Source organism: Euleptes europaea, chromosome 17 (assembly GCF_029931775.1).
Source record: "Euleptes europaea isolate rEulEur1 chromosome 17, rEulEur1.hap1, whole genome shotgun sequence".
NCBI lineage: Eukaryota > Metazoa > Chordata > Lepidosauria > Squamata > Sphaerodactylidae > Euleptes > Euleptes europaea.
Window position 1 is genome coordinate 11,094,410 of NC_079328.1, and position 24,255 is coordinate 11,118,664.

Genomic DNA, 24,255 nt, shown 5'->3' on the forward strand with positions numbered 1-24,255 from the left:
AGGCTGGGATTTTCCACTACCCTGGTGGCGTGATACCTGCCATAACACTAGTTTTTCCTATATCACCAAGTTACATGAGGTGACTTAGAACATGTGGGAGGAGCTGCAGGGAATCTTATCCAGTGTCATGGGAAATAGTGGCACTACACTACCACTGTTCTAGGTATAAGAGAGGCAACGTTCAGAGAAGTTTCAAAGAGAAGGTGACGGAGTGGTCGACTGGTTACAGGGTAGGATAGGATACAAAATGGGAAACAATGCAAAAACAAATAGTGCAATCAATGTTTATGATACTTTCGAGTAACAAAAGCAAATGAGGAAGGTCTACATCCCCAAGGGACTTCCCATCTAAACAGACATATGATGAATAAAAAGGTAAAGGTAGTCCCCTGTGCAAGCACCAGGTTTTTACTGACCCATTGGGTGACGTTACATCATGACGTTTACTAGGCAGACTATGTTTACGGGGTGGTTTGCCATTGCCTTCCCCAGTTGCCTACACTTTACCCCTAGCAAGCTAAGGTACTCATTTTACCGACTTCGGAAGGATGGAAGGCTGAGTCACCCTTGAGCCGGCGACCTGAATCAGACTTATGTTGGGATTGAATCAGATCGTGAAAATTAAGGATACAATATATCCACCAGTATTGGGCTGAGTGTATATACACTACTGAATAGTTCAACTACTTCAGTGTTAAAGTTTTACTCAGCATCCAGATATCCTTCTAGTCCTATAGTGACAGTATGAGATTATTCCTGTTTTGTTTTAAATGTCGCTTCTGCCATCTGACAGGTAAGAAAAAAATAAGATAAATATGTAAAAGTAGCATAGGGTGCTGCAGTTTGCAGCTGTCTCTCAAGTATTGGGTGCTTGTGCACTTTTACTTACAGTAAAGTCATTTATATTTTCCAATGTTGTTAGTATGCCAAATAGTACCGCTTTATGTTGCTAAAGCAGTAAGTTTAGGCTCGACAAGAAAACCCTGCATATATTTTTTTCCCAAAAGGACCTCAACTTGAGCTTCCCAAAATTAGACATCTAAGTTGCAGTTTTTCACTCCCCCCTATTCTTTCAGGCTGCCCTCTTTCTATGCTGCTTTCCAAGTGCCTGCTGATGGAATGGAACTATTCCTGTTGTGTGTGTTGCTTCTTTCTACACGTATAGTGAAGTTTAATTAACCTCAGGGAATTACTGTCACATGCACTCAACCTGATTTAGCAGAAATATGAGAAATATGAATATGAACTGCTAGTGATCTTGTACACAGTGCCAAAGGTTAGATCCCTGGGATGCATTCCACTAGCAGAGTTTTCCTTTCACCCTGGGCACAGGAGGCTGAACAAATGCTTCCTGTTGCAAAAGCATTTATATGGGAAGTAAATTTCTTCTGTGCTCGGATGGATCTTTCACTTGGAATAACCTCTTGCTTCTTCATATTCTCTACCTTAGACAGCAATACTATGCAACAGAGAAGGGACACTAGAGATCAGAGGCATGTAATAGGACAGGGGTAGGAAAATGATACATCCCTATATACTTGCACTACCTGGGGCATATAAATGACTGGAAACAAGAGGCCCAAGATAAATTCAGAGCACACATGAACCAAACGCATTGCAGAGCTGCAGCTGCACCCCTGCTGACATCATAAACGTCATGGCAACTGAACCTAAACACCCTAGATTCTAGCTGCAATTGAAGAACCCTGTTATAGCCAGGGAAGAGACCCATCTGATCCTGTCAGATCAGATATGAGTCAAGAGGTGGAGGATTCTAATCTGGCTTTTCAATGGAGGACTAAGCCACAAGAGGAATAAACTGCATATTCTGGCCTTGGAAGCAGAATTTGATGTGAAGGAGCTTCATATGCTCAGTTGCTGTTTTCATCTGCACATCATGTTCTTTAGCTAGTAGAATCAAGGGACGTGGATGAGCAAGTTCTGCTTTGTCTGGCAAATACCTCCCTGAGTATGCAGAGGTTCCTAGGAGTGGATGTCTTCTGCTGCACAGAAAAGGGTTTCTTAGGTAACGCTGCTTGGGAATTGAGAGCATGAGGAAATCCAATCCATTTGCACTGAACACTTAATGGGTACTTGGGAAATGAAGAACAGCAGTGGGGTTCAAAAGCAAGTGTTACGTTTCTCTGCTTCAAGCACAGGTTAAAATTTTCCAAGCTTTGAGGAAAACTAAACTGAATTTAGAATGTTCTGGCTTTGGACCAAACTGTATCCAAGATCAAACGGCTAAACTGAAGGGAGGGGGGAGATGACTCACTGGAGAAGCTCCTACAGCCAACAAGCTGTTTTTAATCTCCAGATCTATAGGGGAAGGGAACAGAAGTATGAGTCTCTCTCACATGCAAAGAGAAATGAATGAATGTAGCTTCACTGATAAATACTAAGAGCAGCAACCTATTCTAATGAGGCTCTCACGGATTCATAATAAAAGTGTCTTTGTACCCTTCTTCCCAGAAGGCTAACAATGCCAGACACCAACTCTGCCCTGTACTTCTGTTGCTTACCTATGCTTATCAGCAAGGGATCAGTCTCATCCTAAGGATGGCCTCCCACCTTCCACAATAGAAGTCCAATTTTTAATAAATGGAAATATGGTGCAATGTGACTCGATTTTGTTTTGGCTATTGAGATTTTTTTAATGGCACTAACATAATAAAATTGTGTTTTGTCATGATGACTTACCAAAATTATAAATATCTATTTAGCTCTGAAATATGGAAGATATTCTCAAGATGCTTGAATTTTGGTTCGAAATGTACCTAATGGTGGCTACAGAAACATCTCAGATTTTTTGAATAGTGAGTAAAGCTAGCTAATACATTGACAATCCCTTCAACCTTACTTCAATCTGTCCCTTTCTAGTGGATACCTAAACAAGTTAACTGTAGTGGAAATAGTATTTAGGGAAATTTCTCAAATTCTGAAAATATATTAAATATATTAAGTATCTAAACAACAGTATGATCTGGTAATTCTCAGAAATGAGAACCACCGCAGTACACTAGGTAACAAATCTGCAGTATTTCATCTCAAGACTGCCACACACAACTTAATGTTCATCTTTTTATTGAATATTCAGGTAAATATTTCACATTAATACAGGCTACATAAAGTAGAGCCACTATACGACATGAAATTTACTCAACGTTTTTCCTTTTAAGTATGTAAACAATTATACATGTATTTACCACCCTAAAAGGTCGAAATCATGTAATCATCTAGTTCTCTGCTGCATACAAGTAGCATTCAGTAGTGTTTAGCCAAAAGCACTAGGTTCATCCGATTGAGTTCAAAATGGCTAAACTAACTGGAGAACAGAATCAGTTGAATAGGTAACTCAATTTGTTCTTACACAACAGGCGAACAAGTTTTTCTTGTTACAGCCCACAGAAAAAAATTGCTTAGTTAGGCACATTAAAAAATTCCCAGGTTCTTCCAAGGTCATAGGTTTCTCCAAACAAGGCTTAAAAGAGGTAGGCCCTCCTAAATCAGTTGACGTATTTGAGGTGCATGTTTCCAATATGAGGTGCCCAGGTGCCAGGCCAAATCTACAGTGGAAGAAGCATCAAATATAGGAAGTTAAATTTCAGGGTATAGCTTACATACCACTATAAAAAGCTGAAGGTTCAAATAAATTCAATAGGACCAAAACCTGAGGTCTGGCTAAAGCCTGGTTCCAATAAAGAAGGAATGAATACATCTTGTCCTCACATGCAGCTGTCCCTTCTGTCAAGGCAGAATCCACCAACGCACATTAGCTGTGCCCTCTCTCTTGAGAGGAACCACAAGCACTTGAAATCAAGCCACTTGGTTCAGGTATCTGACCTGAACAACCTACTTGGAAAGTTCTGGTTTCCACCTTAAAAACCTACTGTATCAATTAATGACTGGAAAACGATATACTCCAAATAGGCCACCACTGGAAAAAAAATTGATTTGAAAAATGACTCCAGTTTAACATAAAATTACTTTATTTGTTGAAAAGAAATACAGTTCCAACACAAAGCTACTGGGGTCAATAGTATCTCACAACGTAAACACTAAATCCCAACAGTAAACCTACTGGGACTGAACTGACCACCCCCCAAATCATAACCGCTGCTGAATATTATAAATGTAGTGTTATTTTTACAGTTACTATGATTAAACCCTAACAGCATAAAAGCATAACAGCATAACTCAAGGAGCATAATACCTGTTACCTACACTGAAACATTACAGCCATCAAGACTTATTGTCTAATAAGTTATCTCCCACCCCATCCTTAAAAACGTACAGAATTTGGTCGCAAAACAAATTTTCGCTTAAACAGCAGTTCACTGTCAGGGGACCCAAAAATGATCCCAGTTTAGATTGCAAGAGGCAGAGACCTTAGCTACAGCAATTTAGAGAACTACTGTAAAAACCAATGGAAAGAATAAAAATGATTCCTTCAGCCGACACAGGATTATTTAAATACACAACTTTGCAACTAAAAAAAAACAACCCAGCTTGGAAGTTTCATACTTAAGTGTTATATAAAGAGCATTGAGATTGGCTCGTAAACTGATAACTGAAGTTTTCTACCAGAGGTACAATTGACCTCGATGTACTTCTAGTGAAAAATTTCCATACAATGGTGTGTCATGGTAACAGGCAAAATTCAGTGTATTTGGGGTCACACAGTGCTTTCATTTTGCCATTTATTCTAATGGAGTAAATTATACTCCAATAGCATTTTGCTGTTTTCCTTAATTTTTAAAGAAGTAAGGGGGGTGCTAAAACAGTGGGACACAATTGACCCCAGTATTTAAGAACACATGAATAAATTTTCAGTATTTTTTGAAGATAACCATGCAATTCCACTGGCAGTAAAGTGTAAGCATGCTCTGTAGGTATAAAGCTGCACCTAAAATAAAATTGTCTAGGAAAACATAATGAGATTTGAAGAACTCAATGCCTGTTGTATAATTTTACTGCTTAAGGCAAAAGCTTGAGACTTAAAAAAACATAAGGAAGGAATTAATTACTGCACCTGCTGAGCATCAGTACATTCTGTTGAGTTTTGGACAACCTTTATCATGGGATTCCATGCTGGGTCTGGAGTATGTAATCCGTTGAAGAGAGGGCCACCTGGTCCATCAGCTAGCTGAGGATGCGAAGGTATTATAGTGCCTCCGTACATGGAAATTGGTAGGGCCTAAAACAGAAAATGAAAACAGGTTTCCAACAAAAGTTCAGGAGTACAGGCATGTCAACTTATGAAGTCCTAAATTAGAAACACGCTCCTGCATAACCCTGCATCTCTTTTAAAAGCTAAAATCTAATACCTTTTGGGGTGGAAACTCCTAGCAAAGTACCCACTTGGCTTCCTTCATGTGATTATGGCATATCTTGCAAAAATGCCTTTATAACCTTAACCAACAGAGGATGGAAACTTGCTCACATTTACGTGAAGAAAACATTTTCTACTGCTTTTCCTTTCCAAATAAATTCCTCCTCCCTAACAACCGATCTGGTTCTTCTAGAATTTCTGAAAGCTATGGTAGTTTGTAACAACTGATCCCAACATACACAATCCCAGTTATCAACAGCTGGAATTATAATACATATAATATCCAAAAGCAGTCAACTTCGCATACTGTTTCCAAATCATAACCTTTTGGTTATGACTCACTAAAAAACAGACAATTATTTTTCCCAGGGAAACAAGTTTGCAGTTCTGGAAGAAATGGCAAAAAATTGAAAAGCCTTGATGCTTACGGAGAAGACGACCAGCACTATCTCCATTTGCAGCAGCTGACTTAATATAAGCCAGATAAATAGTTTTAAACCAAGTACACTTGGGGTTGAAAAACAAACTGGCTGTTAGCCAAAAAGGGAAATTTAAGGGTTATGCCAACATTTTTACCACCCTTCCTCATGATGTTCCAAGCAGTTCACAGTGATCCTCTCACCACCATTTTGTCCTAACAAGCCCATGGCTTAGGGTTGAGAGACAATTACTGGTCTGAAGTCATTTAATCTGCTTCAAAGCAGTGTGTGTGCCAATCTGCATATTGGCTTCCTCAAGACCTAGCTCAACACCCAAAAGATTGCACAAATCTGTCTCCTTTCACACTTATAAAATAGGTAAACCTTTGAAACATACTTTAGGGAAATCCACAAAGCTGTTTGGCATAGGCTGTTGGAAAATGTTTGAGGGAGCCACGATCCCGGAGTCATCTCTCTCCATCGGCTGATGCTGGGAAAAGGTGCCTGGGTCCGATAATTGCTGATGCACTGGATGATTTCCCATTACAGGCTGGGACCAACCTGACAAGCCTTCTAGAAAGACAATGGTATTAATTAGAGATCAGCGACAAGAACACAAAACTCATCTCACAGACGTTAGGAAGTTAAATACCCTTGCTTCTAACTGATTTAGTTTAATCCACCCAAATCCACATGACAAGATATGAAGATGGAAACTGCTCTCTCCAAAGGTTCCAACTAATCATACAAACCCTCCTCAGATCTCTAAAGTTTGGGAGTACCCTCGGTCTTCCCACCTCTTCTCCTCTTGGATGTCAAACATATTTCCCCCCACAGCACACTCTCTTTTCCTATGCAGGAGACTCTGGCCATGGCTGTCTTTTGTTTGTTTATTTAATTACATTTTTACCCTGCCTTCCCCAGCCCAAAGGCCAGGCTCAGGGTGGCTTACACTGTCCAGAACAATATAACCTTAAGATATAATTTAAATATATCTAAAATTAACCCAAATCATTTCAATAAATAGGGGAGTAACACTCCCCCCGAAGGCGCTAAAGTCACATAATAGGTGTCTGCAGCTTAACAGATGGAACTGACCTTTCCCCAAAATGGGGGAAAGGGCTCAGCAGTGGGAAGCAGGGGGAAAAGGACTAGGGAGGCCAGTATTTATAGAGAGGACCGTCGCTGGCCTCAACCATAAGCTTGGTGGAATAGCTCCATCTTACAGGCCCTTTGGACTTCTTGGAAGGTCCCGCAGGGCCCTGATCTCACTCAGGAGGCTATTCCACCAGGCAGGGGCCAGGGCAGAGAAAGCCCTGGCCCTGGTCGAGGCCAGCCGGACACTCCTTGGGCCAGGGACCACCAGCAAGTTGTTATTTTGTAATTGTAAGTTTCTCTGGGGAACATACCAGGAGAGGCGGTCCCAAAGAAAATTGTTTGTTTGTTTTTTAAAGGAAGAGCTTAAGCAAGAAAGCCCCCTACTAGCAGCTGAAACTGATTTCTAATTTCACTGTAGCAATTCCCACTGCTAGACATTCTTAAACCTATATTGATTTACCTCTTCAGCTGTAGAAACTGATGCATAAAACCAGGAAGCAAAGCTCTAGCGGGGTTCTCACATGCACCCTTCTACCCTAATGTTTGCCAAATCACACTACCACTTTTCAACATCTCCAATATACATTCTTCACCTATTGCTAATACTTTGAACCCAGTATATTGTAAATTTCTTCTAGAAAGGTTTTTTTATATCAGCCTTCTGCAATCTATTTAGAATATTTCTTCTAAACTCCCATCTAACACCACACTTTATTTATTTATTGCATTTCTATCCTACCCTCATTCCCGGCAAGCTGGCTCAGAGCGGGTCACAACAAGATAAAACACTCCACCTTTCCTTCCTACCATAGCAGTGAAGAATTACATCAACCTCGAGATAGCCTCATTTAGAAGTTATCTCCTTAGCAGCTCTCTTTTCCCTCCCTCCTTGATCCACAAGGCCTGTCTCTCCTTTCATGCTGCATCAGCATGAATCTTTGGCCCATTCTCCCACCTTCAACTCTCTGTGCCTTACGTCCTCCAGCTCAACTCTTTCTATCTGAACAGCTTCACTTTTCTATTACTAGCTCTACTCCTGAGGAACAATATTCCCCCATTTATGGCCATGTTTGCCAATACCAGATTCTTTTGTGGAATAATAATAATAATCTTTTATTTATATCCCACCCTCCCCCAGCAGCGCCGGGCTCAGGGCGACTAACATCACGTCAATACACATGCTTGTTTACTCTCTGTTGGATACCAGAAAGGAGACTATACATAGGTGTAATGCTTAAAGCACCATTTAAATAATTTCTGCCTTAGCAACAGGATCTTAATGCGCTGCTAAAGAACTAAAGACAGTGTTCCTTTCAGCATATTTTCATTCTCTCTTCTAACCTACTCTCCTGTCTAGCTTACAAATTCTCATTCATTTCTGCATTATCATAATGTAAGGTGAAACTCACTCACCTGACACATTGTTAACACCAAACGACCAGATACCGCTGTGTCCAACAGGGGCTGTGAAGTTGGTTCCCAAGGGCGTAGGGGTGACAGAGCCTCCTTGTCTAATTCTGGCAAGTCTCTCTGTCCCGATAGGCGGAGGCACCTTTCGATCTTGATTTGAGCTCCCTGATTTTGGCTGGCCCAAGTTTGAAGGTGCAGAAGCAGCTGAAAGGGGTGAAGATGATCCCGAGGAAACTGATGGAACAGGAGATTCACCTGATGAAAAAACATTTCTCTTGCTTTATTACACATGACATGCACAGTTTCCTCAACCGCTGCATTAAGGAGTGACACTAGGGATCTGATCAATACTTCACCAGTAGTTTTTAACTGAAGTCAGTGTAACCTTCTCTACCAAACAACTGTTTTAGTAATGACGCATCTGTATTCTGTGTGAAAACAGAGTTTTAATTTATCTGCAACGAGAAAAAATATTGGTTCAGGGGAGGTGATTCCTCTCCAGGAATGGGACATATTGTCTTATCTCAGCTCCTTAAGACTTCTGCAGCTCCTGCAGGATCTCTTCAAGGCATCCTGTGCTTATTCCACATACACACGTGGATTACAAGGCTCCACAGCCAATCAGTTTGACGATAATTATAGAAGACCATTTCTGCATGACTGAACATCAGCAAGGAAAGGTGCATTTTTCACCTTAGGAAATAACTGACCACAAATATGCAGCTCAATCAAAGAGCCACTGAATTAGTTTTCCTTCTCCTTTCCTTCTCAACTCTTTAGAAAAATTAGCCACCAAGGAGAAAGAAAGAACTGATGAAGGGAGGCAGGCAGCAGCAGCAGTTCCTCCTTTTCTGCCTATAAGTAGAGGAGCTATCAATTCCCAAAATACAGAGCTACGCTCTTATAAGTGCAGAAGCTTTAAATTTCTATGGGAGCAAGCCTAAGGTCTTACTTCGAAGACCCATGTTATTCACTGGGGCTTACTTCCTTAGGATTGTATCCAAAGTATGTCTTGGATCTAGCCAGCTTTTCCAGTCAATCTTATTTTTTGTCTCCTTATTACAGCTCCCCACCCACATAGCTTTTGTCCATACAGGTCCCCAGCGTTTTGCGGGAGGTCAAAAGGGACCTCCTTCTCCTCCCATTTTCACCCGTGGAACAGCTGGTTGAATCCAACTCATCAATTGTCTCATATCTGTATTCCAATATTCTTAACCTGGAGTGGGGGGGAGGAGAGTCATACCCTCCTATGTTTAAAGAGGCATTAAAAGCTGTAGGGCTAAACAAGAAAATACATGCATGCCTCTTTCCCCTCCCTCAACAAATTTTAAACAAAAAGGCAGCTTTGAGAGAGTGAATCTGAGAAGAATTAAAGTTCCATGCATGCACCCACCTCTTTCTCCATCTCTGCAGGAAAAATGCAGCTGGAAAAGAACTCTGCATAGAAAAGCAGTGCGAGAAAAGGCGAAGCAGCCCCTCCCCCCACACTAGTCCTCTGCTCAAACTCTCTCAAGGCTGCTATTAGTTGTATGTCTTCCTCCCCCTCTTTTTAAACTATGTGCCATGTCTAGTTTGCTGTTCTTAAAATTTTAATGATATAACTTTAAGCAACCAATACATAAATTTGACCACATGCTTACTAACAAGTGTTTAACTAGTTCATTAGTTCCCTATATTATCAAGTTGACTGTTTTAAGGCCCTAGCTGATGCACAAAATGCATCCGTTTTAGCATCATGGCACCAGCAAAACGGTCAAGAGTAACAGACTAAACAGTGAGTCAGGCAATCCCACAAAGCTCCTACATGAATTTGTAGCACTTGTCCAAGGATGTGGTGAAAAATGCTGTCTGTTAAAGCTGGGAGTCCCCACCGGTGCTGGCCCTTGAAGATAAACGCGTGCTCCTTGAATGTTCGCTGAAAAACCTGTCATAGGTGCTGAAGAGGAGTTTGAGGAGCTGCCGGATGGATCTAGAGAAGGTAAGCCTGAAATTAATACAACTGCGTCTGATAAAATGACATCACAGAATCAGAAAAACAGGCCCTGTTGTCCAACTCACCTTAAGAACGCTACACCCCACCCTAATTTTAATGGCTTATGCTCAAAGTATGATCACAAGATGGACACCTGTCCCTTGACCCTGAGCCAGCATTTAATAAAAAGCATCAGTGGTACTCACTCCACAGCTGGTGAAGAGCCACACTTGCAATTACCGTCAACCCAGAGAACCACATGACTATTGTATGCCCTGCGCGCCACCCCAAACACACAATAATGTAATAGAAAACCATTAACGATATATATATTAAATGTAACAGTAACCTTTTAAATTACCAGCATACCTCTGCATGCGTCGTGTTCTCCCTGCCACTGGTGAACCTCAACCAGCCCTTGTGCATCTGGCGAGAGGGAAAGGTCTTACTTCTCTGCCTCCTGCTCTTGGCTGAGCATGAGGCACTGTGGTGAGGTGAGGGAGTGAGATTGCCAAGGTGTCTGGAGGAGAGCAAGCCGGCTATGGAAAAAGGGGAGTAAGACCACCCTCACCCATTTTGGCCAGCTTGCTCTTTTCCTAAGTGGCTGCCATGGTGGTCTTACTCTCTCTTCTCTGTGGCTTCCCAAAAACCACCCGGGTGCTGAGATGGGAGTGCAGAGGCAGTGAAAATGTGTGTGTGTGTGGGTTATTGGACAGGATGGGCCCTTTAATCCCATGCATGTCACAAGACCTGCAGCTCAGTGAGACTGACCGCTCACCCATCCTCCAGCAGCAGCTGTTTCAAAATATCTACAAACCCCACTGGGAAAAGGCCTTGCCAGTTTCCTGAAACATAGGTCAGGCTCAACACTGGGGAACAGTGCTCAGAAGAGCTACGGGTAGCATATCACAGCCATTTGTGGCTCCCAAGCCACTTAGTATCAATGGCATGTATCTGGCACGTTTCTAGAAAATCCTAGGTAAACCATAACATCCTCCACTTTTATACCTTTTCTATCTACATTTAAGAAAGGAAAAGACACGGGTAGTCATTCTGTACTTAGGCCAAGATGGGGACACTTATTAGATTTTACTGAGCCAGTGGCCAAAAACACTTTATAGTGTTCCAAGAAATCAAAGTTATTTGTAAAATTATCTTCAGAATGAAGTAGAGTAATACCAGTTTGGTCCAATGGTAGCATTCCAATACATGTAGCGAGCACCACAATTTAATTCTGGGAAAAAGCTATAACTAAAATTCATAGCAAGGAAGCACAACCAGAATCACAGTTCTGAGTATGTTCTTACACGGTGCTTACAAGATCTGCAATTCTCCTTTGCTTGCTCACTACAGGTCACATGGGAGTTTGGTTGAAAGGCTCAAAACTCAGCTGCTGCAAATATTCTCTATGGCCACAACTCAAACAAGTATGTTTTAGGGGAAAACCATCCACATAGCAGAGGGTGTCTCTGGCCTTGTTTACACGGGCATGTGCATCATTTGATTTTTGTGTACTTGAAGGCAGAAACCAGCTTCATTGAAAAAGCACTATCCTCCTTGATGTCATATTCACATATTATAAGTCATCATTGGATGTTGCAGTCAAGTGATGGAATGCATGTATGAACCAGCTTTTTGTACTTATTCTGCCATGGTTGCAACGCTAATGGGGCAATCTGCTTTTCAGTCCAAGTTTATATATATATTGAAAAGTAGATTACCTCTAGTGTGTGAAGCTTCTGTTCTTTTCCACGGCTGTCTTTGCGATTTCTGGGACCATTGTGAAAAGCAAAAAAGACTATAGGTGGTCCTCACGTCAGAGTGCAAGACTCAATGACATAGGATAGAAAAGTATCTGACAGCAACAGGTTAATTTGGCCTCTACTGTATAATATGAATGAATGTTCCTGAATGGAAAATCCTGCCAGTGCGGAAGGTCAAATTACCTTCAGAATTATGCCTTTTATTAATGGGGAGAAAGCTCTCATGAACATGGACAGAAAGTGTCCATGAAAAGGTATTTTTTTATTTAGGTGGGCTTCAAAAATACTACTTTTATGAGCTTACTAATGAAAGCCCCAGAACAGGACAAAAACACACTGCCTGAATTCGGTTATAAACGTGAGCAGGCCAAGCAAAAATCCAATTTTCTATCAATTACAGAGTTGAAGATTGGACAGCATTGACAGGATTATTAGAGATCATACCTATGATTAACTTACAGAAAAATCTTTAAACCACATCTGTAAAAATTTCTAGGGCTGACACTGAAAGGAAACTTCACTGGATAAGTAGAAGCAAAGTTCTACAATATGCAGAATTCAAGATTTGAAACACGTTGCAGATATAACACGGTTCAGGGATCAGGATAGAGGATCATACAGATCACCCACTCTTAAACACAAACTTCCTTTGCTGCTGTGGAATATGGCTCAGCATTACATGATACCACGACTAATCCTCATTCAAATGAACCTGGGGATACTCCAAAACTCTTTTTCAAACATCTGGTCAGAACACACTATTCTAATCCAAAGGCTTCAGCATTGCAGAATGGCCAAGAAAAACCTTCCATCTGTCAATCCTGCTGCAGTCCTCAGCCAACACTAACTGCTTACAACATAAATGAGGTCATTCCCTCTATCTTCTTCTGGATGGCTGTAGCATTGTACAGTCTCGATAAGAGGGGCCCCCAACAGGTGGCTGGGGATCTACCAGTAACTTGCTGGCTGCTGCACAGGAGGTCATGTTTTCTCGTAGAAGACCCGGGAAAAGACTGCAAAAAAGATCAGCCCCAGGCTTTGTTTTGTTTTTTAAGCTTTTATTTCCTAAGATTTTTTTCCCTCTGCTGCTTAGGTGACAGCTTCATTTCTGGCACTCTTCTCAGTCCGGCTTCTAGGACAGAGCAGAACTTGGGAACATGTTGTGGGATGGTGATTAGTTTGGGGTATTTTTCATTGCTCAAAAGTAGCTCTCATTAAAGAAACAGTGACCAATCCCTGCTGTACGCTAACTATTCTGTGAAGTTTAAATTTTGTTAGTTAACTTGAACATACAAATGCAAAGGCAGGGCATAAATTTAATACATGACAGGTTCTGGTGGGGGAAAAACCCCCACTGAACCCAGAACTGCAGCTGAAAAGTCCTGTTTTGTCCCATGAATGTCCCAGTGGTCCCTATTTTCAGTTCAAAGATGTAAAACAGAACAAAACCCTCAGAGGCCACCTTAGAAAGGTTGGTGAGAAGTACTCTCTAAAATGTAGTGGAACCATGCCTTTAAAGGCCATAAGCAGTGCTTTCAAACTCATGGGTCACTAGCATAGTTGCTTCGCACAGGTCCAGAATGCTTCTGCCAATTCAAATGCATGCATGACACCAACTAAGTCCCTGCCCTCCAATTGGCCCACCAGGTACAGCTGACAAAAGGCACTTCACGTCACCACCATCCTGTTCAGACATGCTCAAAGCTGGATGTAACTGAATGTCTGAACCCTACCTCCCCCCATTACCAAGGACCCACACACACATTACCAAGGACCCCCACACATTTACACATTACCTGGATTCAATTTAAATCTGCCCTTGGGGCAGACGAACGATGAATACTCCTCAGCAAAGCTTACAGAATGTAAAGGAGCAATCCTCTAAATCTGTTCCCTGGAACTGCCAGTTAGGTAGGAACAGAAAAACTTTGCTCACAAACAGATTTTGTTGATGGTTCAACAGAGCCAGCTGTGTTTATTTGTACTGAAAGGTCTACAAAATCTACAAGGTTTCATTATCCCTATCTACTAAAAATCCCCTCAGAGCCAAGGTTGAGTGGTATGGTCTAAAAACTCACAACTTCCAGAAATCTCATGTGGCAGCAAACCTGCTGAGCTCTCAGTGTCAGATGAAGACTACAGGTTGTATCCTACCCACCTGCTCAGTTAAGGGCAGCATGGAGTTACTATGCCAATGGAACAAATCACCTATAGCTGAGCGGCAGAATATGCCCCACACTTTTAGCTGTATTTGTTTGAATATTTATCTGTGGAAATTGTATCTTGCTCTATTTATATTTTAAGCTACTTTTATTTTCTGTTAATAGTCTTACCTGTAAACCTATTTTGACTGTTGCCACTTAGGCTTATTTTCTTGGTGCTGATGGACTTTTTTTCTTTTAATAGTATTACTGTTTTATTGCTTTTGTAATGGTGGAAATGCAGTGCCAGGGAGGGAGTCATTGATCAGTCGACAAACCTGGCTAAATGTTAGCATATTTGTGTGATATTTGAAATGCTTTTCTTCATTTTGATGCAAGCTTGCTTTGCAAATGTTACATTCTGACTGCCGCTAATATGATCAAGTAATGGTACAGTTATTTGATATTGTTAGATACAGCTGAAGTGTAAAGTTTATACAACAAGCTTGCATTGGAGGATTGTTGGCACTGTTTTCAAAATTCTGCATCAGAAGTATGGTACCTACACACAAAATAATGTGGTTTCCAGAGAGGCACATGCTGAACACACAGGAGCCTCAGAATGCACACCTGCATTATTAAGTACCAATTCAAAGGGCCAGAATATTGGAGGGACGGTTCTAAGGAAGATTCTTCTCAAGGCCAGTAAAGAGCATTAAGCATACAGAAAGGCGAGTATATATAATGTGCTAAATTTTCTGTCAATATTCTAGATGTGCAGTTTTTCTTGCTTCATCTTAACAGAAGCTGGAGTCTGTTAGGAATTTTGTTAGGATCAGAGGGTGCTGTGTTCTGTACACCCCAGCATCTCTGCCAAGTGAGACAAACAGAGATGTAAGAAAGGACTGGAGCAAAAATTCTAAAACTTCAAAAAAATTAAATTACTAGGGCTATAACTTGTTCCTTAAAATGCTCAAACTCTTTCATTATTCCATGGCAGTTAGTGGATCCTGCCCTGTATGTCAGCTTCCAATTACTTATTTCTAAAGCCTCCAATCATATTAACCCACATTGTATAGTGGAGAAAATGTCAAATGGGTAATAAGAATAGCCAAAGAACCACCAGTTTCTGTTCTCAGATCCCCTCGGACCAAGATCACCGAAACCAGTTGACTGAGAATGTATGGAAAATAGCCATACAAGTATCATCATCACCACCTTATTTTCCACACAGAACTGTAGCAACTCACCTACAGGACTAGTTGAAACCCTCTGAGAAGGAGGCCGGAATCCTGGTGCCTTGGAATTATCAGAATGCACATTTTCCATATGCCCCAGCACAGAGTTACTCAAATATGTAGACTGGACAGTAAAAGATGGGTCTGCGGCTGCTCTTGTGGACAGTGGACAGTCTCCCCACCCTTGATTAGCTGGCACCTGGTTGCTATCAAAAAGACTACTAAAGTGATTGAAGAGTGTTGCTGGCCCAAAGGTAGGAGGCAATGATTTGTTTGCAGAGTTAATATGCATCTGAGAACCATTCATAACGCTCATGGGCGAAGAGAGCTGGACTGCCGGAGGTGGACCTTGAGAAGGCGTTAAAGGAACTGCGCTTGTAACAAAAATAGACTGAGGTTCTTGATGTAGGTTTGCATTTGGTACCACTGAATAAAATGAACCTCTGGGCTGCATTCTGTGAGAAACTCGGGGTGCTGGTACAGCTAACTGAGGTAAGTTATTATTGTCCTGATTATCTGTAGCAACTGATCTAGGCGAAGCTAAGCTCAAAGGAGTGGGTTCTGAACTGGAAGAAAAAGGCATAGATATGGGAGGACTTAAGTCAGACATACTGGTTGGCAGTGTCTCATCTTGGACATTATTTGGAGGTGCAGGACTGCTGGATGTGCCGGTTTCTAGGCTGCCCGGATTGCTGCTAGCCGAGATATTGCCACTGACAGCAACTGATGGCACGCATGCGCTTCCGATCGATTGTTCAGGTGTCGATGCCTTTTCTTTGGGAGCTGGGGCAGAAGGAACAGCGTCTGTCTTAAGTGCAGGTGGCTGTGCCTGTGGAACGCTAGCAGGTAGAAATGTCGTGGGAACATGCCCAGTATTTTCAGATGCCGTTGAAGCAGAAGGCAGCGTGCTACATGTAGTCGTCACAGTTGAGATTGCTGTTGTCATGGTACTGGTTTTAGGAACGCAAGCAAACAACTGCTTTCTAACCGATGAAGGAGTCCGGTTACTTGTCACACACAGCGGCTGGGAGGACGCGACTACCGAAGGGATAGTACCAGGACAGCTGGAAGCAGCTAAACCCGTAGACTCAGACTGCAAAATATTGCCATTCTGGTTACCAACACGACTTGAACTGTTATGCTTTGGAGAGCTGTTTGTGCTGCCGGGGTTAACTGGCCTCACTGGGAATGGTCCCCAAGTATTTGGAGAGTTTGAAAATGTTCCTCCAAACTGGGCCATAGGTAAGCGAGGATGACGAATCTGTTGCATAGTTTGGGCAGCCAATAAGGCAAAGTGAGGGTGCGAATAAGCTAAGGGAAGAGAGACGGGAAAGGAAGAGCGCACATTTGCTGGGACATTCTTGTTTAGTTTGTTAGCAGACTGGAAAGTAGAGAGCGTTGATGACTGAGAGGTGACGAGAGATGGTGCCCCAAGAGGAAATGAGTTTTTGTTTGAAGCTGAAGCGGTGCTGACGCCAGATGAAAAATTTGAATGGATTGATTTGGTGCTGGAAGCAGGTGTTCTTATGTGTGTTTTAGGAATTAAATCTTCCAGTTCCTTTGCAGGATCCTGAATGAGAGCATTAATAAGTTGCACTGCATACCTCGTTGATTCTGTTCCACCTCTGAAACAGAGAAAGAAGTGTCACCTCTAGAATGCATGTCTCAGTTCAGTACAACAGAAATCCATTTGGAAAATATGAGGTTTAAGCACAAGATTATTACACATTACCTTATCGTGATCATTCTTTCTCCATTTTTATCTTTTTGCTTGTCCACATCAATGTGAGCACCCGTGACATCCTGGATTGCTGTGATGTTGCACCCACCTCTTCCCATTATTCTGGACACAACCGATGCTGGGACAGAGAGTTTTTTTGACCTAAATGACAAGGATGTAAATGACACAGTATTATTTGTATTTCGCGGATTTATATCACTACAGTGTGCACATTGACAAATGTTTATCAAAATAATATATCCAAGAGCAACAAATTACTTCTTTGCTGATATTCTATGAACTTGAAAGTGTGCATTCTTTCAAGTGTTTCCACAACAATACTGAGAATGTTCCTTCTTAGAAACTCATACCCCAGTAGAAGAGCCATTTCTCCTAGAAAAGCTACAATATAGCTGTACCACAGGCAGTCACACTGATTTATTCATTTAGGTTTAAAACCATTCTGAAAGTTCTCTTAGTAGTTTTACACACAGGCATACGACATACTAAATGACTTAGTCAGGGAATGTAATGTAAAACCTGCTTGCTGGAGCAAATAGGAAGAATAGCCTGCCTTCAGTATACCCTCCTTCACCAAAGGTCTCTGTTTCCACAAGCAAGGTTTTCCATACACGGCAAAGTTTTCAAATGTATATATGCAATATTTGCAACTGGTGTCAAATTTTCACTGACACAGAACCCATAGGGCGACATTAGTTATGCTTCTGAATTGCACACCAAGCACTTTTTGGTTTCATGGCTATTTGTGATGAGTAAATTGAGAGCTACAACTAAAGTAGATTCAAAAGGGGCTCTAGGAAACACTTAAGATAATCTGTGGAAAAAGGTTTTTAAATCCAGCTTTTCAGCCAAAATTGGCTCCTGAACAGGAATAAAAACCCAATACAAATTACAATAATTTCCTATTGTTGTTTTATAGAGATTTACTAGTGTTATAACATTTATATATAAATACTTCTTTATATACTGTTTGGGCATGGTTTGTTTCCTGTATCTAACAGGCCATTGCATTCCTTTAAAATCACGAGAACCCCTAAATTGTTCTTTGCAGCCCCCGAATCCTCTAATTCCCTGTCCTCATTGCATTCCTTTAAAATCACGAGAACCCCTAAATTGTTCTTTGCAGCCCCCGAATCCTCTAATTCCCTGTCCTCTTCCAGTCACAGATTCCAATTGCTTTTTCACCTCAGTTCAGTTATCCTAAAGTAATACACTAACCACCTGAATACAACACTCCCCCCACACATACACTATTCAGTGCCATTCTCTACCCCAGGAAGTTACTAAACGACACTTTGACCCCAATCACCACGTCACCTACAGGCTCTTCATGCCATCACATCCACTCCTTAACAAACGGGGTGGGGTGGAGTGGGAGATACCTTTTTGCTCCTGAACAGCAGCGCCCTCCTCTTTGAAGCTGAAACTGCTCAATTGGTGTTGACTGCAGAGTGCTGCTAGGCGAAGGGTCTTTTAAAACTCTGCCTACTTGCCTGACAAGAGAAGAGACGTTGACATTATTTAGGAAACAGAATCTTGCCAACTGGTAAGAAGTACCATTTTCATCCCCAGGCAAACTAAAGCTCTCTTATTTCTTCCATTTTATTTGTTACACTAATATCCCATGCTTCCTGCAAGGGCTCAGAAACAGATACTGGCTGATTCCAGATGTACATAGCTCCACAGATGGAAAAGCAGCACACAGTTCCAGATCATTTCCTGGGCTAAACCAAGAAAGGTACAGATGCCAACTCCAGAAAGTTCTATGGCTATAGCCCAATAATTGGTGCTTAAGTGACCTTACCTATAGAAGGGACTATACCTCTGCCAGCTCTCACTCGAGTTAAGTGATGTCACTATTGGGTACAGAGGACAGGTTATGGGACTGATGTTCACTTTATGAACATCAGTTACATTTAAGCAAACTGTTTTTCTTCTTCTTCTTCATGGTCTCTGTGCAATCCCACATATGGGCAATTAGCACACAGACCTACATGATACAGAATTCTTGTTCCGAAAGTCCAAAGTTCCAGACAGCCTGGCCAAAAGATGCATTTTGCTGAGCTAGAACATCAGTGGCATAATGGGAAATGAACCCTGATGCAGCGGAGGATGAAGACACCAGCATTTGGGCAATTGAAATAATCGTAAGAGCCATGGTTGCCAAATGCTTTTTTACAGCAATTTTTTAATAGCAATCAACCCAAGAGAGATGGGGAAGCAGAGAGCATGCGTATGGTGTTTTCTCCCACTGACGGGGGAATGCATCACCCATGAAAATTCTTTCTTCCTCTCCTACTAAAATACCATTGCATTTTTGTTGTTGCTGCATATGGCAATGAAGTCTCTGTGTGAAAGTCCCTACCATAGAAAATTGTTGAGATACTGCACCTTCTCTGCTGAATACACCTGCTTTTGTATTTTCTGTACCTGCAAGGTGTATGGCTGTAAGACGGTGTAGCAGATGTCCCAATGCCAAATCTCTAAATCTATGACACAGAGTATGAGATGTACTGCCTGCTTATTTAATAAAAAAAACTGTATCATACTATTTTCCTGAGGTAGCTTGAACAGTGGAGTTAAGCGATGGGAGGAAAGTATTCTCTATTGTAGGAGTTCAAAACAATGTATATGCAACTGGACGTCTGTGGAACTTCATATGCAAGGTTGGCACAGTGGGGTCCTCATTTCTCTAGGGACAATTGGGGGTGGGATCTTATGCCCGGATGCAAGTTTTAGAGATCTCTCCAACCAACAGTGTAGTGAATACAGATTACTGGATGGAACCATTGATGGGTTATGAACTGAAGTGAAATGATGCAGGGACCATAGTTTAAGGGGGTGGTTGTGAAAACATGCAAATGCAATGACAGCAGCAATAGCTACCATAACGCCAAGGAGATGCTATCTGAAGAGGTTGTCTGAAGAACTGCTTCACAGGAGAGACAATGGTAAAGGTCTGAGCCCAGGGTAGGTTTGTCCAACAGCTGTGTATCAGTGATAACGCCCATGAACTGAAGCATACAATTTGGAATGTCATGAGACTAACATTTTGTACAGAGACCTGGAAGGCCTACATTGCATTGGTGTCCTTCTGAGCTAGCAAAAGAAGATTCCCTGTTGTCTTAGGTATGCTGCTACTACCACTAAACATTTGGTAAAGACCCTCTGGGCTGCAGCTAGATGAAAGAGGACAGGTCTATGGTCTTCACTAGTAAGGGTGAGCTCCTTTGGCAAGTCCTGGGTATCTTCTATGTTAACATCTGGTTGTGTTGTGAAAATAAGAATTCTTTAAGTCTAGGGTTAGAGAACATATGAACATAAGAAAGGCCCTGCTGGATCAGACCATCAAGTCCAGCAGTCTGTTCACACAGTGGCCAACCAGGTGCCTCTAGGAAGCCACAAACAAGAAGACTGCAGCAGCACCATCCTGCCTGTGTTCCACCGCACCCAAAATAATAGGCATGCTCCTCTGATACTAGAGAGAATAGGTATGCAGCATGACCAGTATCCATTCTAACTAATAACCATGAATACCCCTCTCCTCCATGAATATGTCCACTCCCCTCTTAAAGCCCTCCAAGCTGGCAGCCATCACCACATCCTGGGGCAGGGAGTTCCACAATTTAATTATGCGTTGTGTGAAAAAATATTTCCTTTTATGTTTTGAATCTTTCGCTCTCCAGCTTTAGCAGATGACCCCGTGTTCTAGTATTATGGGAGAGGGAGAAAAACTTCTCCCTGTCCACTCTCTCCAAACCATGCATAATTTTATAGACCTCTATCATGTCTCCCCTTAGCCGCCTTCTTTCCAAGCTAAACAGTCCTAAGCGTCCTAACCGCTCCCCATAGGACAGTTGCCCTAGTCCCCTAATCATTTTGGTTGCTCTTTTCTGTACCTTCTCAAGCTCTGTAATATCCTTTTTTAGGTGTGGTGACCAGAACTGTACACAGTATTCCAAGTGTGGTCTCACCATAGATTTGTACAAGGGCAGTATGATATCAGCAGTTTTATTCTCTATTCCTCGTCTAATTATGGCAAGCATGGAATTTGCCTTTTTTTACAGCAGCCGCACACTGGGTTGACATCTTCATTGAGCTATCCACTACCACCCCAAGATCCCTTTCTTGGTCTGTCGCTGCCAGCACAGATCCCATCAGTGTATATGTGAAGTTGGGATTTTTTGCCCCAATATGCATCACTTTACACTTCCTCACATTGAATCTCATTTGCCATTTTAATGCCCATTCTTCCAGTATGTAGAGATCCTTCTGGAGCTCTTCACAGTCCGATTTTGTTTTAACCACCCTAAATAATTTGGTGTCATCTGCAAACTTGGCTACTTCACTGTTTAACCCCAACTCCAGGTCACTGATGAACAGGTTGAAAAGCACCGGTCCCAACACAGATCCCTGAGGCACCCCACTGCTCACAAGATCCCGCCATTGTGAGAACTGACCGTTGATTCCTACTCTCTGCTTCCTATTTTTCAGCCAGCTCTCAATCCATAAGAGGACTTGTCCTCTTATCCCATGACTATGAAGTTTGCTTAGCAGTCTTTGGTGGGGGACTTTGTCAAAAGCTTTTTGGAAATCCAAATACACAATATCCACAGGCTCATTCCTGTCCACATGCTTATTGACGCTATCAAAAAACTCTAATAGGTTAGTGAGACAGGACCTACCCTTACAGAAGCCATGTTGGGTTTTGCCCAGCAGACCTTGCCCTTATACCTAGTCATTTATAGATTATACCTCGGTGTTGAGAAATGGAACAATGCTTGGTAGCATTAACATTCTGAGCTCCTTCTAAATCACTGTCAAGTCCATAATTGGGCAAATGCACCATCTTCTTTCAAAACTGTAAAGTAAAAGGAGCTAAATCCACAATCACATTGTGACCACGAGCAGTTCTACAGCACCCCTTTGAGAAAGAGTGCATTTTAAGGACAGAAGAGGGAGGGATGGTGGGAAAAGAAGCTCTGTCTGGGATGATGTCAAATTTTAAAGCATGCTTTATGAAAATGATAGCACGGACCCTAGTATCCTAGATAAAATAACCTAGAAGTGAACTGAGATAAAATAGAATATAATGTAACTCCCCAGCACAGGGCTGAATTTGAAAGCATCTGACTCTTTGCACACCAGATGGCCCCCAGTATCAGTGATAACAGATTCTGAGGCTGAGGAAGGGCCTGAGCCTGAGGGTGAACAGAGCAAGGGTTCACATGAGGAACAAGAGGCAGTATAGACTTTGTTGCCTTGTTTGCCAAGCATGGGAGTTGGAAGGGTAGTAGTAATGGCATTGAGAAGCTCTCAAACCAGGAGTGTTATCAAATGGAGAAATGACTAGGCTGCCTTTTCCCATGTTTTATACGCCTTTTCAAATGCGTCATTACAGGAATCATGCAAGAGGCCTTTGCCATCCAACAGAATGTCTTCTATGGCAATTTGTGTGTCTGCCAATAGAAACTGGATTGAAGCTAAATGCTCCTTTATAGGGCTGTGGAAGCGGCCTTGTTGGTCTTAGATCCACAGCCAACGCTGTGCCTGTTAAACTGATGTCTGCATACTTTTAATGATTCCTTTTGGATGAACTTGACAAAGAATACAATCATCTTCTGGTAAATGTTGAAAGACTGGAGTAAATTGATACAAAAGATTATTCTGGTGACGTGACATGCAAGTAAAGTGATGAGCAACACATATAGAGAGTGTGGTGGTTGAGAACAGTTTTCTATCCATGTCTAACTTCTTGCCATCCATCTATAGGGACAAAGTAGAGTGTTTGCAATAACATCTAAACAATAATTTCAGGCCACTCTTACAGCAGTGTTACTAGAAGTATTCGACATATATTTTCATCCAAGTTTGAGTTGAAATGTACCAGAGCTATTTTATTCTGTAAAGTCCTTCTTTATATTATAAATGCATCAATTTTGTTAACAAAGCTTTTGGTTTTGTCAAATGTGCTGATTTTTGTTCAAATCTAAAGGCTTTAAAAAGGTAAAGGTAGTCCCCTGTGCAAGCACCAGGTCATTCCTGACCTATGGGGCAACGTCACATCGCGACGTTTACTAGGCAGACTATGTTTACGGGGTGGTTTGCCAGTGCCTTCCCCAGTCACCTACACTTTACCCTCAGCAAGCTGGGTCCTCCTTTTACCAATCTCAGAAGGATGGAAGGCTGAGTGAGTCAACCTTGAGCCGGCTACCTGAAACTGACTCCCGTCGGGATTGAGCTCAGGTCATGAACAGAGCTTTTGACTGCAGTACTGCAGCTTACCACTCTGCGCCACAGGGCTTTTAAAGGCTTTGGGAGTATTTAATTTGAATGAAGTTTTTAATTTGTAGAAACTGACAGGCCTGTCATTCATTTTTGTGAGTGTAATCGCCATCCGTGGTATTATAGCTCCTGCTTTTGTAAAACCTATAAACCCAGTTAAATCAGCATCTATCCAATTTGAAAATCTACCTGTTCTCCTAACATAAATTCCTCATCAAGTACCAATGGCATAATACAAAAAAACCCAGCAGGCATCCACTGGTTTCTAAATTTGTACCTCACAGTATCAGCATTGTTCTAAACTGATGCGATCCCAGATCTAGATCAAATAGTGTTCCTCAAGCCATATCCATCCTGCCAGCTGCTCAGACCCATCTGCTCTGTTTTCCTGCATGCCAAAACCAGTACTAACGATCATATTTTTCTGTATAAGGTGCTGCAAAGCCACCTTTTATTGGGGTGGTGGTGGTGAGGATATCTAATAGGCTCAATCAGTACAGACAATGCGGTTGATGGCCCAAGAAACCAGATCATAAGGTATGGGATAGTATCAGAATGGAGGGATCAAAACTTTCCTCCCAGAGGTTCATGTCTTTACCCGTTGGCAGAAGACAACCAAATCTCCCTGCAGAAGGAGTTCCAAATATTGGATGGTTCAAAGCCAAGTGTTGGCTTATAATTTTCCAAATGGGTTTTCACCACAAAGGTGATGCCCCCTGGCCTCTTTGAAAGAACATCCTGCTCCAGTGAGATGGAGAAAAGTCAGAATTGGCTCTTCGTTTTGGGAAAGGAGGTAACAGGCTCCAGGAAATGCATCAGTAGGCACCATGGCATCCACATTCACTATGTTCAGGAT

The 24,255-nt window shown here is 41.9% G+C and overlaps 1 protein-coding gene across 8 annotated transcripts in view; it reads right to left on the reverse strand.

Annotated features, from left to right (window-relative positions):
• Positions 1 to 3,067: 3,067 nt before the first annotated feature.
• The window catches only part of ANKHD1 (ankyrin repeat and KH domain containing 1), a 125,878-nt gene continuing 104,690 nt past the window's right edge, over positions 3,068 to 24,255 (reverse strand). For 4 of the 8 annotated variants that reach the window (XM_056862630.1, XM_056862625.1, XM_056862629.1 and 1 more), the window contains 8 exons: positions 18,497 to 18,607; positions 17,106 to 17,255; positions 15,386 to 16,998; positions 10,064 to 10,243; positions 8,263 to 8,514; positions 6,149 to 6,324; positions 5,033 to 5,197; positions 3,068 to 3,566 (listed from right to left, as the gene is read on the reverse strand). In XM_056862630.1, the coding sequence (XP_056718608.1) occupies positions 3,507 to 3,566; positions 5,033 to 5,197; positions 6,149 to 6,324; positions 8,263 to 8,514; positions 10,064 to 10,243; positions 15,386 to 16,998; positions 17,106 to 17,255; positions 18,497 to 18,607 (2,707 nt within the window). In that variant the 3' untranslated portion in view covers positions 3,068 to 3,506. The remainder of the gene's footprint in view (positions 3,567 to 5,032; positions 5,198 to 6,148; positions 6,325 to 8,262; positions 8,515 to 10,063; positions 10,244 to 15,385; positions 16,999 to 17,105; positions 17,256 to 18,496; positions 18,608 to 24,255) is intronic. The other 4 variants (XM_056862628.1, XM_056862626.1, XM_056862627.1 and 1 more) reach the window with 3 other exon arrangements.